Source organism: Heterocephalus glaber, unplaced genomic scaffold (genome assembly GCF_053883595.1).
Source record: "Heterocephalus glaber isolate CG9 unplaced genomic scaffold, H.glaber_assembly_v1.0 deba00001481, whole genome shotgun sequence".
NCBI classification, from domain to species: domain Eukaryota; kingdom Metazoa; phylum Chordata; class Mammalia; order Rodentia; family Bathyergidae; genus Heterocephalus; species Heterocephalus glaber.
In genome coordinates this window covers 44,712,836-44,728,220 of record NW_028258317.1, presented here as the reverse complement: position 1 = coordinate 44,728,220, position 15,385 = coordinate 44,712,836, and the positions used below count along the sequence as shown (strand labels likewise).

At 38.9% G+C, this 15,385-nt stretch overlaps 1 protein-coding gene and 1 pseudogene across 10 annotated transcripts in view; one reads left to right on the top strand and one right to left on the bottom strand.

The window, feature by feature from the left end:
* The window catches only part of Kdm4c (lysine demethylase 4C), a 453,670-nt gene that overhangs the window by 70,692 nt on the left and 367,593 nt on the right, over positions 1 to 15,385 (top strand). For 8 of the 10 annotated variants that reach the window (XM_087183465.1, XM_087183462.1, XM_021252814.2 and 5 more), the window contains exon 2: positions 4,637 to 4,796. In XM_087183465.1, the coding sequence (XP_087039591.1) occupies positions 4,653 to 4,796 (144 nt within the window). In that variant the 5' untranslated portion in view covers positions 4,637 to 4,652. Of the gene's footprint in view, positions 1 to 4,636; positions 4,797 to 8,416; positions 8,544 to 15,385 lie in introns of those variants that run through there. The other 2 variants (XM_087183463.1, XM_087183464.1) reach the window with 2 other exon arrangements.
* Positions 13,145 to 13,578, bottom strand: LOC106008798 (protein CEBPZOS pseudogene; annotated as a pseudogene).

Here is a 15,385-nt window from a genome sequence, read left to right as displayed (position 1 = left end):
CAGATCATGGAATTTATTTTTCCACATGGAGCTTTCTTGAAATTCCAGTAGCTCCATTTTCAGATTTCTAAAATCTAAACAGTGTAATCAAGAAAGATCAAGTTCTTCAAATTTGGCTTTATCTGGAGAAGTAAGAAAACACAGAGTTGTCTCCATCTTAGGGAACTGTAAAAATCTGTTACTAAAATTCTCTTTTGCAGCTGCTAAAATGCTAGAAAATGCCTTGTAGATTTCCTGGTGGCTTGTAGTTTTGTCTGCAAATGTTGAATTTTCTAAATGCATTTTTATATTTGGAAAATATTTTAGCTGCCCACTTTCAAGATCTCTTTCATTTTTTTTTTTTGGTACTGGGGATCAAACTCCGGACTTTGCGCATGTGAAGTGGCACCACTGAGCTAAATCCCTGGCCCCTTCAAGATCTCTTTCAAAAACCTAAAGTTTTCTCTCAAATGTTTTGATATCACAGAACATCCTTTCTACTGTTTTCCCTATACCTTGTAGTTTTTTTGTTCAGTACATTGAAGTATGGTGTAAAATCTGTAAAAAACATTAAGTTGTTAAACCAGGCCATATCAGTGAGCTGTGGGCATGTCTGCCCTTTTTCATTCATAAACAGCCTAATTTTATCCAAGCAGGCTGCAAATCTCTCCAGGACTCTCCTCTGCTCAGCCACCAGACATTATTGTACGTAAGTAAAGTATTATACTATGCCTGAACCTCATCAAGGAGTGCTTGAAACTGTCAAAAATTGAGAGCATGAGACTTGATGTAATTTACCATTTTTATGACATCTTTGAGGATGTTGTCCGATCTTTTTGCTGCTTTTCCTGGCACAAAGAGCTTCTTGATGTATAATACAGTGAAACTCAATGATGGGATGTTTTGCTTCTTTAACAAAGAACTGTATGAAACCAGATGTTGCTGTCAACACGTAAGGTGCCTGATAACTAGTAATTGAAATCACTTTTTCTGGTGTTATGTCTTATGACAAAAAAGCCTCCATCACAGCGTTGTTGATACGGAGCCCTTGTGTTCTTCCAGGCAAAGACATTATTAGTTTCACGAGCTCTTCTCTCATGATGTCACCAACAGCATAACACAAAATTAGCGCTAGCCTTGTATGATCATTTATATCTGTGCTTTCATCCAAGCACATGGAGAAACAGGCTGCCTTTGTAAGTCAGAGTTGAGCTGCTGACTAACATCACTTGCCATGGGCAGGACTCAGTCTTTAACAGTATTTCTGCTAAGTGGCATCTCAGAGATGCATTGCATAATTTTATCCTTGTTTGGGAAATCATGAAAAAGGGAATTACCCCTAGACAACATGGCCATTTTGATAAACTCCACATCAGAGAGCGGCTTACTGTGTTGTACAATACACAGTAAAATTTGAAAGCTGGCACCTGTCAGATGATTTGTTTTAGGAAGATAGTTGTAAAAACCAAGATACTGGGAATTATATTTCCTGTTTCCCTTCAAGAAACTTTCGTTTCAGTTTTACCAAGTTTGGCAACACTTTTGTGGTTTGGTGTCAAAGTATGGTCTGACAGTTGATGTCCAGTAGACAATACTTTAGTGACACAGAATACATAACACTTTCCCATTGTGTTCAGTCACTCTAAATGAAGACTGTCCAGGCCTCTTGGAATGATCTTCCACTATCTGTTTTCAGTTTTGCTTTTTTTATTGTAATCGTTTTTTGGTGTTCAAGACTTGGGATCTACAAAAATACAAAATTAGAAAAAAAAAGGAGCACCCAATACAGTGGTACCTCGGTTCATGAACTTAATTCTTTCCATGATTCTAGTAGCAAACCAAACTGGACAAGAACCAAATTCCAAATTTCCCCATAAGGTCAACATTGAAGTTGATTTGGTTCTCGTCTAATTCAGTATGAGACCAGAACTGTGGAAAGAATTAAGTTCATGAACTGAGGTACCACTGTACAGATCTATCCCTATACCAAAAATAGTTAACACTATTACCACTAAAGAATTTGGTATTTCCTGAGTCAGCAATCTATGGCAGTGATTCTCAGCTGGGGTTCTTCTCGAATTTGCTGACCACTCATGCAGGGGGGCAAGCTTTTGGCCTACTCTGTCTGAGAAAGGCATTTGAGTGCATTTCCTACCTTGTGGGGGGTTCTGCTAAAATCACATTCAGTCCAAGCAAATACATGTATATCCTTGCTTTTCTTGTTAATGCTTCACAAACAGCTAAATATGATGCTGCAGATTCAAATATGCCAGGGGGACATCACAACATTAAAAGAATCTCAGTTTCTTAATTAGAACATCTATATGCTAAATCTTAGATTTTAAATTTCAATTTTTCTTAAGAAAACTCAAAGCTAAAATTTTGTGTTAATAAAAAAGAATGTATTAAAACTCACAGCCAATCCAAGCAAATATGTGTATATCCTTGGCAGTGCACCGACCGGCCATGTGGAAGCTCGGACAAGTTGCAACAATGAGTTGTGGCTCGTGATGTCATTGGCTAGTCCTTTCTGAACATGCACATACCCTCTGTGTGCACTGTTACCTGATTCTCGGCTGCTGGGGTGATGCTAGGGCGACTTGGCTTGTGTGCTGCGAGAGAGGGCTCTGTGCCCGCTGCGGCATGTGTGCCATAGGTTTGCCCCCACTGTCCTAGAGCCAGTCCTCCATGGATGCTGTAAAGTAGGCAGCGATGGTGGATGAGGCTGTAAAAGGTAAGCAAGGGCCAGGCTTGGATGTTTCTAAAGAACCATGTGCTTATTGTTTAGAAGGAGTTTTATTCTGTAGGCTGTGCATTTGATGTGTGCACCTGTTTATGTGAAGGGATGCTGGCTGGGAAGTAGCCTACAAGATTTTCTCTTTGCATGGTCCCTTCCTGAGGCAAGGAAAATCCAGACTATTGTCTGCTGTGTATTTGTTAATGTATCTCTGTGCAGATAATTTTCTTCTAAGGACTGGCGCACTTTAATGTTTGTGATCCACACAGTGCATTGTAAGATGCATGCTTGTGTACACTTTCTTTAAGTAAATGAAGTCTGCATCACCATCGCTGTAACTTCTTATTGTAGCATGCCCTCTCCTTTATCTGTTCTATTTTTTCACTTCCCGATTTTCCTGTCAGGCAAATTTAATTTATTAAAAGAAAAAAAAAAGGTGCAGGTATGGTAGCACATGCCTGTAACCCCAGCACTCTGGGAGATTGAGACAGGAGAAGCATATATTTGAGCTTAACCCAGGCAATTCAGTGACTTAGGCCCTATCTCAAAATAAAAAATTAAGGGCTAGAAATGTAGCTTAGTGCAAGGCCTTGGGTTCACTCCCAGTACTGGAAGGAAAAAATAAATAAATGAAAGGCAGATGTTATTCCCAGAGGATTTGAGGTTTGAGTTGTTAGGTCCCAGGCCTGATTAGCGAGACTGTAGGTGGTGTGGGCTGGGGGTTCTTTGGGCAGTCACTCTGGTGCTTCCTACTTATCCCTGCTCGTGTGTGTCTGGCACATGTCAGGTGCTCATATACATGTATTGAGGGAGCCATCTCATTCCCTGAGAGCAAGATTAGGTTCATGTTTTTGTAGCAGAACATAATTTATTTGTTTATATTTTTTGGCGACAGAGTCTTGTACTCATGATGTAGTCCAAGCTAGCCTCGAATTCAAGATCCTCCTGCCTCAGCCTGTCAAATGCTGAGATTACAGGTGTGCACCATCACATTGGAGCCTACTCTTCTCCTGTAATATTAGCTTCTAAGCTCCAGACGAACTAGACTCCTCTCTTACTGCAATACTTCCTTGTATCTCTAATGCCTGGAATTCTTTCTCTGGTCTGGCCAGCTGCTATACTTCTTATAAGTGTTAAGAAAGGGGCAGCCATTTCTGATTCATCCAGAAGAGTTGGTATTTCCTTCCTTTATACATTTTTCCTTTCTTTTCTTTTTATTTTTTGAGGCAAGGTCTACTATGTAGTTCAGGTTGGATTTGAACTCACTGTGTAGCCCAGGCTGGTCTTGAACTCATGGCGATCCTCCTACCTCTGCCTCCACACCCAGCTCCTGTGTACATGACAGTATTGAAGTTTGTTCAGCTTCTGTGCAGTGAGCTTGGAAATTGAAGAGATACCTTCCCCCTTTCTGTTTCCAGTCCTGTAGGCTGGTGCCTACTGGTTTTGCTGAATGATTGATGTGTACTTGTTATGGGAAGGCATGTTACAATAAGCTGGAAGCACAGCTGAGTCAACTCGGCTAGGGATGTTGAACATCCTCTGCTGAGCTTGGATGAGGCCTTTCTACAGGTGTATGTGTGAGTGAAAGAGTGCCTTTCAGAACACAGGAGTGGCATTTCTTGTGAACTTGAACTGCTGGAAAATTCGTTTTTACTTTGAGGAATGCCTTTTTGCTTTGAGGAAGCTGGCAGGAGAGCTAGGTCAGTGATTCAGTGCCAGGAATCAGAGCTTGGCGCAGGGGATGACTTGTCAGGAGGACAGGAAGGGATGTGGACTCTCCCTAAGGATGGTGGAAGGAGCTCTAAGTAGCTAAAGGAGCGCAGTTCCTCCTGAGGGAGGTTATGCACTATTTAGGAGAAAAGGGACCTGATCTGAGGCATATATAATTCAGTGCTGATGACCATATCCTCTTCTCTGCAGAGGCTGACCTAGCATCATGGAGATGGTGGAGGCAGAGAGTCCCCTGAACCCCAGCTGTAAGATAATGACCTTCAGACCCTCCATGGAGGAATTCCGGGAGTTCAACAAATACCTCGCGTACATGGAATCTAAAGGAGCCCACCGAGCCGGCCTTGCCAAGGTGACTATGCTCAGATCCCGTCCTGGAAAAGGAAAAGATAGTTTGGCCTTGAAGTTATGCTCATAACGTCCACGATATGGGTCATTGTTTCATCCAAAGCAGTATCGTTGTTCTTCTTACCCATGTGGAGCACTACACTTTCTTGAAGAATAATTATTTTATTTCAAGTATTTATACTAGGTCGTGTTCTAAGGTAACTGCTGCTGCTTCTGCTTTTCTTTTAAAATCAAGGGTAGTTCTAGAACCAAAGAGATCCATGTATGGGTTTCAGAGGTATGAAACCACAGTTTTCATTCAGTCATGGTTTTCATTCAGTTCTCCTAGAAGATAATCATTAACCGGGAGCTTAACTACTAGTCCCTTTCTCTGTCTTCCTTCTTTCTCGTGTGTGTGTGTGTGTGTGTGTGTGTGTGTGTGCGCGCGCGCGCGCGCTGGTATTATTTTTTTCTCTTTCTTTTCTTTTTTTATTTTTTTTGTACTGGGGATCGAACTCAGGTCCTTGCGCTTGCACAGCCTGCGGCGAAACCACTGAGCTAAATCCCCGGCCCTTCTTTTTTTATTTTAATGGTGCCAAAAAATTTATCTGAAAAGTACAGGGGAGACGGGTATGGGAGAAACCAGCTCTGCAGAGTGAACTTGGCCCAAACAAAGAGAAAAAGAAAGTAAAAACAAAAATAAAAGTTCACATTGCAGTAAGATGTGGTGCAGGGTACCATGCAAAGTCACACATAATAGCCTCTCTTTATTTTCTTTCTTCCTTTTTTCAGTACTGAGGATTCACCCGAGGGCCTTCACACTGAGCTATGTCCCCTACCATTTTTTATTTTTTAAGACAGTCTTGCTAGGTCACTAAATTGCCCAGGCTGGGCTTGAACTCACAATCCTCCTGCCTGAAGCTAGGATTACAGGTGTGTGCCACCATATCATTTTTTGAGATGCAACTTAGATACCATACCAACACTCAGTTAAAGTTTGTAACCTAAACGTTTTTTAGTATGTTCATGGAATTGTACACCACTATAGAATTCCAGAACACTTTCATTACCTCCCAGAGAAGCTCAGCATCCATTAAGCTGCCATTTCCATTTCTCTGCTGGCCTCCGCACCTCTGCAGCTTTTGGCAACCAGAATCTACTTTATTTCTCTATGGATTTGCCTGTTCTATTTTCATTTTAATTATTTGTCACCAACTGGGAAGAGTGCTTGCTGTGTACCAGCCCCCCTGCTGATGGTTAGGGCTGCATGTAGGGGCTGTGGGGAGTCAGAACAAACCAAGTTCTTGCCTCCGTGGAGCTTATATTCTCAAGGGGGTGTATTAGGGTGATGAGTTGAAGACATTTAAGCAGAGCCTCAAACTATAAGAAGAAACTAGACTTCTCAAGATGTGGTGACAGAAACAATGGCAAGTCCCGAGGCCTGGGAGTCACCTGAACCTCATGCGTGGGAGGAACAGGAGGCCGGCCAGTGAGGTCAGCCAGGTCAGGAGAGGTGGGGAGGTCCAGAAGGGGCCAGATGGTGTCGAGCGTGTCCAGTTGTAGTAAAGTGTCAGGGGTTTTATTCTGAGTGCAGTGAGGAGCATCGACAGGCTGGAGTTTAGTGGGAGAGGCAAATGTGGTGGCTGTTTGCTTATTTATTTCTTTTGCTATTTTTGTGACATTATTTTGAAAAGATTGCACTGGCTTCCATGTGAAGAAGGAGTTTCTTGGGGACAGGACAGAGAGCTCACAGGAAGTCTTGTCAGGGGTGATGGTGTTTGTCCAGTGGTTGCAGATGGTGGCCTAGACCAGTGAGGAGGGGAGAAGTGGTCTACGGTTTACATATATTTGAAAATACTTTGCTTATCCTCTTAGGTGCCAGGCAGTACCCTTAAAGAATGATGCTAATTGAAGACTGAAGGTGTAGATAATATGCTCAGGGCCAAGGGTGTTCAGTATGGTGCTGAGGACTGCATTGTACATTTTTGGTCATAGATCCATGGTCAGAGCTTTGAAAGAGGCTTATGCATGTAGTTCCTTCTTCCTCTGACCTGCAGCCTGAGGTGGTTTGCATGTCTTTTCTGCAGTGGAAATCTGGTAGGTAGGTAGTTATTTATTTATTTATTTATTTATTTATGGTACTGGCATTGAACCCATGGTGAGCTATAGCCCCAGACATTGATTGACTGATTGACAGTGTGTCATTAAGTTGTCCAGGCAGGGTTTAAGCTGAGATCCTCCTGGCTCCCAGAGTGCTGGGATTACAGGTGTCTACCACCACTCGCAGGTGGAAATATTTTAATTTAAAACTTTACCTAGGAAGAATATACTTTATTGTACTTATTTCAATTTATGATTATGATTATTTGTTTTAAATTTTTTTACAAGGTCTCACTATGTAATTTAGGCTGGTCTTGGACTCATTATGTAGCCCAGGTTGGCCTCCTTGTGGGGATCCTTCTGCTTCAGCCTCCTCAGTGCCGGGATTACAGATGTGTGCCACCATACCTGACCTTCAGTTTATTATTGTTCTAAGTGTTAAGCTTGTGATCAGGGTTTCTGTAGACTTATCAGTATCCCCACACGAATCTCTGAGCCCTGGCAGGCCCTGCTGTGGGCTGAAGCACTTCCTGCACCTATGTGAAGGGTTCTTCTTGGCTTTCCATTTTTGCTGCTAAGGTGTCTTAGGGTAGAGAGCTGGAACAGCAGGGATTGGTGTTGATGTCCTTCTCATCTGGACCCGATGCTACTTATAACCTAATTTCTTACTGTTTCTGGCATCTGTTCCCAAGATGTGTCATTTTGTTATGTGTCCTAAGGGTCAAAGTTTCTCCTAGAAAAGGCTTAGAATTTGGGGATATTACATTGGGTGTTAAATAGGGGTAGGTGAAAGTTGTAAAAAGAAGATAGAAAATGAAGAGAAAGTAAAGGTTTGTAATGACTTCTCAGATGAGCGGGCTATCCTTAGTTTAGCTTTTTTATTGTGTCAGCCTCATTTTTGACAGACTACCATTTCCAGATTATGCTTTGGGAGAAAAATGACTCTTTTCTTGAAGAAAAGATATTATTTCAGAATTACTGGACATACATGCTTTTGATCATGAACTTGTAATGGGTAAGCAAGACTTTGGGCTATATTTGGACAAAAGGGAGTCAAGGATGACTGTCTCTCACCTTCTTTGGGCTTTGAATGTGGCCTTTTGTCCTATTTTCTCCCCCTTTCATTTTGTATCCACTGAGGTTAGCATAATGGCTCGTGGTAGAGTGGCAGGGTTAGTAACTTTAGAGGAGGAGGCAGTAGCAACCCTCACAAGGGAGCTGCCAGGCGCATTCGCCTGTGTTGCTCCTGGCACATGTAACAATACAGTTAATGAGAACTGCAGTTATGACACACCTGAGTCCAGAGCACCCTCCCCTAAGTGAGCGAGATCATTAACAATTAGAGACATTAATTCATTCAATCCTTCAGTAATTTTCCTACCACTTGTGCTAGGAATTCAGTGAGCTAGTTATTTCTAATCACTTTTTTTTTTTTTTTTTTGTACCGGGGATCAAACTCAGATCCTTCCGCTTGCAAGGCAGGCGGTGGAACCACTGAGCTAAATCCCCGGCCCCTCTAATCACTTTTCTCTCTTCTATGTCAAGACGCAGAAATCCAGCTTCCTGCTTGTTCTGGAGCTTGCAGTAATAACAGATACAGAGAACTGCATAACCTCAAGTCATGTGGTACAAATGAAGCCTGCATGGACAACCCTGGGGAACAGAGCCACCTGTGAGGTCCTTTGTTGTTGCCCCATGATAGCATTTAATATGAGTTGGTCTGAGTTTAGGGTTTGGACAATGGCCAGTTCCAATAATAGTGACTTTGGCCTCAGATCCTAGTGTATCTTGATTTTTCTATGACAAACACTTTTTAGATTTATATGATACTTGAATTTAACTTTTATTTATTTTTCACTTTTACCAACCCCCATTTTATTTTAGTGTTTTGAGGCAGTCTTGCTTTGTTGCCCAGGCTTATCTTCAATTCCTGGACTGAGATCCTTCCGCTTCAGCCTCTTGAGTGCTGGGAGTATGGACAAGCACCACAGTGCCCAGCTGGATTTAGTTTTTACTTCTAGAGTGAGAGGTTTGCTAGTGTGATGGTGTCTATAAAGAAAATGGTATGGTTGGGAAAAATGAAGAGTGACGGTGTCTTCAAATATGACACTTGGATTGTTTTTTGGAGGGAGATTATGGTGCACACTTTTCATATAAGGAATGGGAGCTGTTTGTCACCAGTGGTGTCTGAACATAGATAGACTGCCAAGGCCACTGTTCATGCACATTTCGTAGCTTTGTGACAGTCCAGAGAAATGCTTCTCTTCCTCCTCTGGGTCCTTCCTCACCGGGTACACGGTGGTAGGTAGATGGTCATAATAGCAACTTCCTTCACGTTATGCAGTGTACATGCAGATGTAGCTGGGACTATTGCATGAGGAATAGAAGCCAGCCTGGATTTGTGGAGATGGTGATAGAAATTGTGAATTCCATTTTGATATAATCAAGAAGGCAAGCTTTTAAGTGGAATAGATGTAGTTAATTTAAATTCATTATGTACATGTAAAGATATAACTATAGAATTTTTTAAAGATCAAGTGTGTTATTCTTGAGACTATTTCTTATGTAAGAGACTTTGATGTTTTAAGATTTTTGTTATATACCTTTTTTTTTTTTTGGTTTGATGATGGCTAATAAACCCAGGGCTGCCTTTTGCTTTTTTGGATACTGGGAATTGAACTTGGGACCTTGCACTTTTGAGGTAGGCGACAGAATCACTGAGCTAAGTCCCCAGCCCAGGGCTGCCTTTTGTGTGCCAGGCAAATACTTTACCACTGAGCTATGCCACCAGTTCCTAAATTTATAAGCTTTCAAAATGTTCATTCTGAGTTCTTTTTTAAAATTAATTTTATTGGTATATGTTTGTGGTACATAATCATTTCGGGAATTGCTACACACAGGCACATACACACACAAATATGGCACATTGTGTTCAGTTTTGGTTCCCCATCTTCCTTTCTCTTTTCTTTCCCATCTCCAAAAAGTCTGCCTCCCTATTTCCTGCCATCTCTTATTTTACTTTTAAATTTATTTATATTGTGAGTTTCTCACATAAGCAAAACCATGTGATATTTATTCTGTGTCTAATTTAATTTGCTTAACATTATGGTCTCATGACTCATCCATTTTATTATAATGACTCAAATTCACCCTTTTTTATGGCTGATATATATCACATTTTCTTTTGTCCACTCATCTGTTGATGACATCTAAGCTGTTTCAGTAGTCCAGCTATTGTGAATTATGCTGCTATAGACATGAGTACACATGTATCACTTTAGTGTGCTGTTCTTAACTCTTTTGGGAAGAGATGTCCTTGGAATTTTAATTTTAAGCTTTTTGAGGGATCTCCACACCGATTTCCATAGTGATTTTACACTACTAGTTTACACCAACAACTGTAGAAGGGCTCCTTCTACCCCTGCTTTCTTGCCAGTGTTTGTTGTTTTTTTTTGTTGTTGTTGATAGACATTCTGACTGGGGGAAATAGAATTTCAGAGTTGTTTTGATTTGCATTTCCCTAGTGACTAAAGATGATGAACATTTTTTTCATGTACTTATTGACCATTTTTCTTTTGAGATGTGCCTGTTCATTTCTTTTGTCTATTTGATTGGGTCATTTGCTTTTTGGGCCTAATTTTTTTTAGTTCTTTTATTTTTTTGTACTGGGGATTGAACTCAAGACCTTGCGCTTGCGAGGCAGGAACAGTGCCACTGAGCTAATTCTTCAGCCCTTTAGTTCTTTATTCTAGCTATTAGTCCTCTATCAGAGCAGCAAAAATACTAGTCCTCTAACAGCAAAAATATTTTCCCTTTCTGTAGATTGTCTCTTCACTCTGTCGATTATTTCCTCTGTTGTGCAGAAGATTTTCAATTTAATACAATCCCATTTGTTGATTCTTGTGTTATTTCTTGTACTATTGGAATTCTGTCCAGGAAGTCTTTGCTTATACCTGTGTCTTTCTATATTTTCTTCCAGCAGTTTCAGTGTTTCTATGTCTAGGTCTTTGATCCATTTTGATGTGATTCTAGTACAGGTGAGAGATATGAGTCTAGTTTCATTCTGCATATGAATAACCAGTCTTCACAGGGCCATTTGTTAAATAGGCTATCTTTTCTCCAGTGTATGTGTTTAGCCTCTTTGTCAAAGATCAGATGACTAAAGGTACATGAGGTAGTTGCTGTATTCCATTGGTCTCTATATTTTGATGCTAATATCATGCTGTTTTTATTACTGTAGTTTCATAGAGTGCCTTGAAATCTAGGATTGTAATACCTCTCACTTTGGCTTTGCTCTTTTTTGTCAGGATTGCATGGCTAGCTCTGGGCCTCTTGTTCTTCATAAATTTTAAAATATCCCCCCTTAGTTCTGTGAAGAATGTTGTTATTGTTTTTGTTTTTTGGGTGCTGGGGATCGAACTTGGGACCTTTTGCTTGAGAGGCAGGCGACAGAACTACTGGAGCTAACTCCCCGGCCCTGTTGTTACTTTGATTTGACTGGCATTAAGTGTATATATCATTTTTGGCAGTATGACCATTGTGATGATATTAGTTCCACCTGTCCAGGAACAAAGGGGTATCCTTACATGTGTGAATGTCCTCTTTAATCTCTTTCTTCAGAGTTCTGTAGTCTTCATTATAGAAGTCTTTCACCGCCTTGGTAAAGTTGATTTCTAGGTATTTAATTTTTTGGAAGATTCTGTAGATGTAGTTGTTTTCCTGATTTCTCTCTCAGGAATTATTGGTACAGGAATGCTATTGTTTTCTCTTCTCTTCTTTTCTTTCTTTTTTTTTTTTTTTCAGACAGTGTCTTGCTATGTAGCTCATAGCTGGCCCTGAACTCACTATATAGCCCGGGCTACCTTGAACTCATGGTGATCCTCCTGTCTCAGCCTCCTGAATGCTGGGATTATAGGTGTGTGCCACCATGCCTGGATGCTATTGATTTTTGTGTATTGGTTTTATATCTTGCCACTTTGCTGAATTTATCAGCTTTAAGAAACTTGTGGTGGAGTTGTTTGGGTCTTCTATATAAAGGGCTATATCATTTGCAAATATAGCTTGACTTCTTTCTTACCTATTAATATTCCTTTTATTTCTTTCTCTTGCCTGATTGCCGTGGCTCAAGTTTCAAGTTTTATGTTGAACAGGAGTAGTGAGAATGGACACCCTTGTCTTGTTCTGATTTAAGAGGGAATACTTTCAATTTTTCCCCATTCAATATGATATTGGTTGTGAGTTTATCATATATGACTTTTATTACTTTGAGGTAAGATCTTTCTATGTCTATTTTCATCAGAGTTTTTTTTTTTTTAATTATGAGGGGTATTAGATTTTGTCCAAGGCCTTTTCTGTCTTCACTGAGATGATTGTGTGATTTTTAACCTTGATCCTATTTATATGGTGTCTTATATTTATTTATTGATTTACATATACAATATTGTACCATCTTATATCCCTGGATGAGGCTGACTTAATCATGATGTGTATCCTTTTAATAATTTATTGCCTTCTATTTGCAAGTGTCTTATTAAGGACTTTTACATCTATGTTCATCAAGGATATTGACCTGTAGTTTTTTGTTGTTGTTGTTGAGTCCTTGTTTAGTTTTGGATCAGGGTAATGCTAGCTTAATAGAATGAGTTTGGCAGTGTTTCTTTCCTTTTGATTTCTTGAAAGAGTTAGAAGTATTGTTAGTTCTTCTGGAGCTCTGGTAAATTTCAGCAGTGAATCCATCAGGTCCTGGCCTTTTCTTAGATGGTAGAGTTTTATTGGCTCAGTTATTGCTCTTGTCAAGGTTTTTATATATTCTTGGTTCAAATTTGCTAAGTCATATGTGTCTGGGAATTTATCCACTTCTTTCAGATTCTCCAATTTATTGCAATATAAGTTAAAAAAATTTTTTTATAGTTCTTTCAATTTCAGCATCTTGTAATTCTACCTTTTTCATTTCCAATTGCACTGATGTGAGTCTTTTCTTTCCTTCTTTTGGTAAGTTTAGTTAGAGGTTTATTGTACTTGTTTATCTTTTCAAAGAACCAACTTTTTTGAGTTTTTAAGGAGAATCAGTTTATAGTATTTTCTACAGTATAAACAAAATTTCTTCTATAATACAATAAACATACATTCAGTCAACTTTTTCATAGTTCAACAAATAAGACCTCTGAATTAAATTCACATTTGGCATTAAATATTCCAAAATACATGCACATTGTTGTTGAAATTTCAATCTTATACTTATACTGTGATATTTCTCTTAAGAGTAAGCTCTGATCAGTGGCCAAATTCCTGGTTTTGGCTATTCAGCTGTTTTTCTTGATCTTGTTCTCTGAATCCATAAATGCCAGACTGTTCAGTGGATTTATCATAAGATTTCAAGATGAAGGGAGATTTCTTATTTATTGCCTGAAACTTTGGCTTGTGTGCATCTTATTAAACAAAAAATATGCTTCAAAAATGCCCACAAGCTTAGCCACTAAAATTCTTTTAGAGATCTTCTTTGCCAGTGGTTCTATGGTGGGGACCAGTGATGGTGAACCTGTGGCATGCACATTATTGTGTTTTTCTTAAGACAAAAGATGTTAATGTAGAGTTGTTTGTTCTAAACTAAAACCTTAGTATTCAGGTTTAATTGCAGTTGGCACTTTGCGATAAATAAGCGAGTTTGGGGTTGCAATTTGGCCCTCGGTCTCTAAAAGGTTCGCCATCACTGCTGTGGAACATCCTAAGGTGTGTACACGTGGGAGCACATGTTCCTAAAAGAACCAGCTCTTTGGTAGGTTCATTAATTGTTTGTATTTTTTTTTTAGCCTCAATTTCATCTCTGATCTTTATAATTTCATTCCTTCTACAAACTTTGGATTCACATTGGTCTTTATTTTTCTTGTACTTTGAGATACATCATTACATTATTTACTTGAGATCTTTCTCTTTTTCTAATGTGGACAATCATTGCTATAAACCTCCCTCTTAGAACTGCTTTCATTGTGTCCCACAGGATCTGGTATGTGGCATTGCCATTGTCACTTAATTACAGGGATTTTAAAATTTCTTCCTCTGTATCTTCTGTAACCCACTCATTGTTCAAGAATGTATTACATATTTAGTCTCCATGTGTTTGGGTGGTTTCTGTGATTTCTTTTGCTGTTAATTTATAGTTTTATTCAATTATGATCTGAGAGGATACAAGAAATTATTTCAATTCTTTTGTATTTAAAAATATTTTATGGCCTAAAATATGGTATATATTGGAGAAAGTTCAGTGGGCTTCTGAGAAGAATATATACTGGTGTTGTTAGATGAAAAATTCTATAGATATTAGTTAAATCCATTTGTTTTGTTATATGGTTTAACTCTGGTGGTGCTTTTATTTTTAATTTTTTTAGGGGTCTGATTGACCTAATGGTTAGAAAGGGTTACTAAAACTCCTAACTATTATGTCAGTTTCTATTCTTTTATGTCAAGTAATTTTTGTTTTATGACATTGTGTGCACCAATATTTGGTGCATGTGTATTTAAAATTGTTGTCACTTGGTGAATTATTTAATTTACCAGTAGTATGAAGTGACCTTTTTTGTTTCTTCTGACCAGTTTTAGTTTGATCAACTTGGTCAGAAATTAGAATAGCTACTTTTACTTGCTTTTAGCGTCCAGCTGCATAGAATGTTGTTTTTTATCCTTTTATTTTAACTCCTTGAGTTTCTTTGTGGATGAGTTTAGTCTCTTGTAGGTAACATATAGTTGTGTTATGGTTTTTGATCCAGTCTGGCAGTCTGTGTCTTTTGATTAGAGAACTAATACCATTACATTGAATGTTATTATTGAAAGGTAATTGCTGAGTTCTATTGTTGTATATTTTATTCAGTGCTTGATTCCTTTTGTTTAACTACTCTTGCAGTTACGTGTTATTTTCCTTTGGTCTCCTTGATGGTGTTGAGCTTGTTGTTTCTGTTTAGGATTCCTTTGAGTATTTTCTGCAGCACTGACTTGGTTGTCATGAATTTCTTTAGTTTCTATTTGATGTGGAAAGTTTTCATTTTTCTCATCAATTTTGAAGAATAATTTTGTAAGATATAGTAATCTGGGGTGGAAATTATTTTTTTATGGCATGAAAATCTTCATTCCAAGCTCTTGTATCTTTTAGGGTTGTGTGGAGAAATCTGCTGTTACTCTGTTAGGTTGCCTCTATAAGTTATTTTGTGATTTTTCAGCACATATACACATACTATTGTATTCAGGATTCTGGATCTGTGTTACAGACCACAGCCAAAGCTGTCACTTTCAGTCAGGAAGAAGGTTACCTGTCGGGAAGATATAAAATAATTTAGGAGTAAATGTTTTCTCCATGTACAATTGTATTCTACTATATAAATGTAAATGGACATTTCAGAATATAGATGTGATTATATAGTTTTTGGTGATTATAGCAATGCTTGTTGAAAGCCAGTGACACATTTGATATAGAGCATAACTGTGTTTACAGTGTATTTTATGAGGCATAATCACAACTAGATG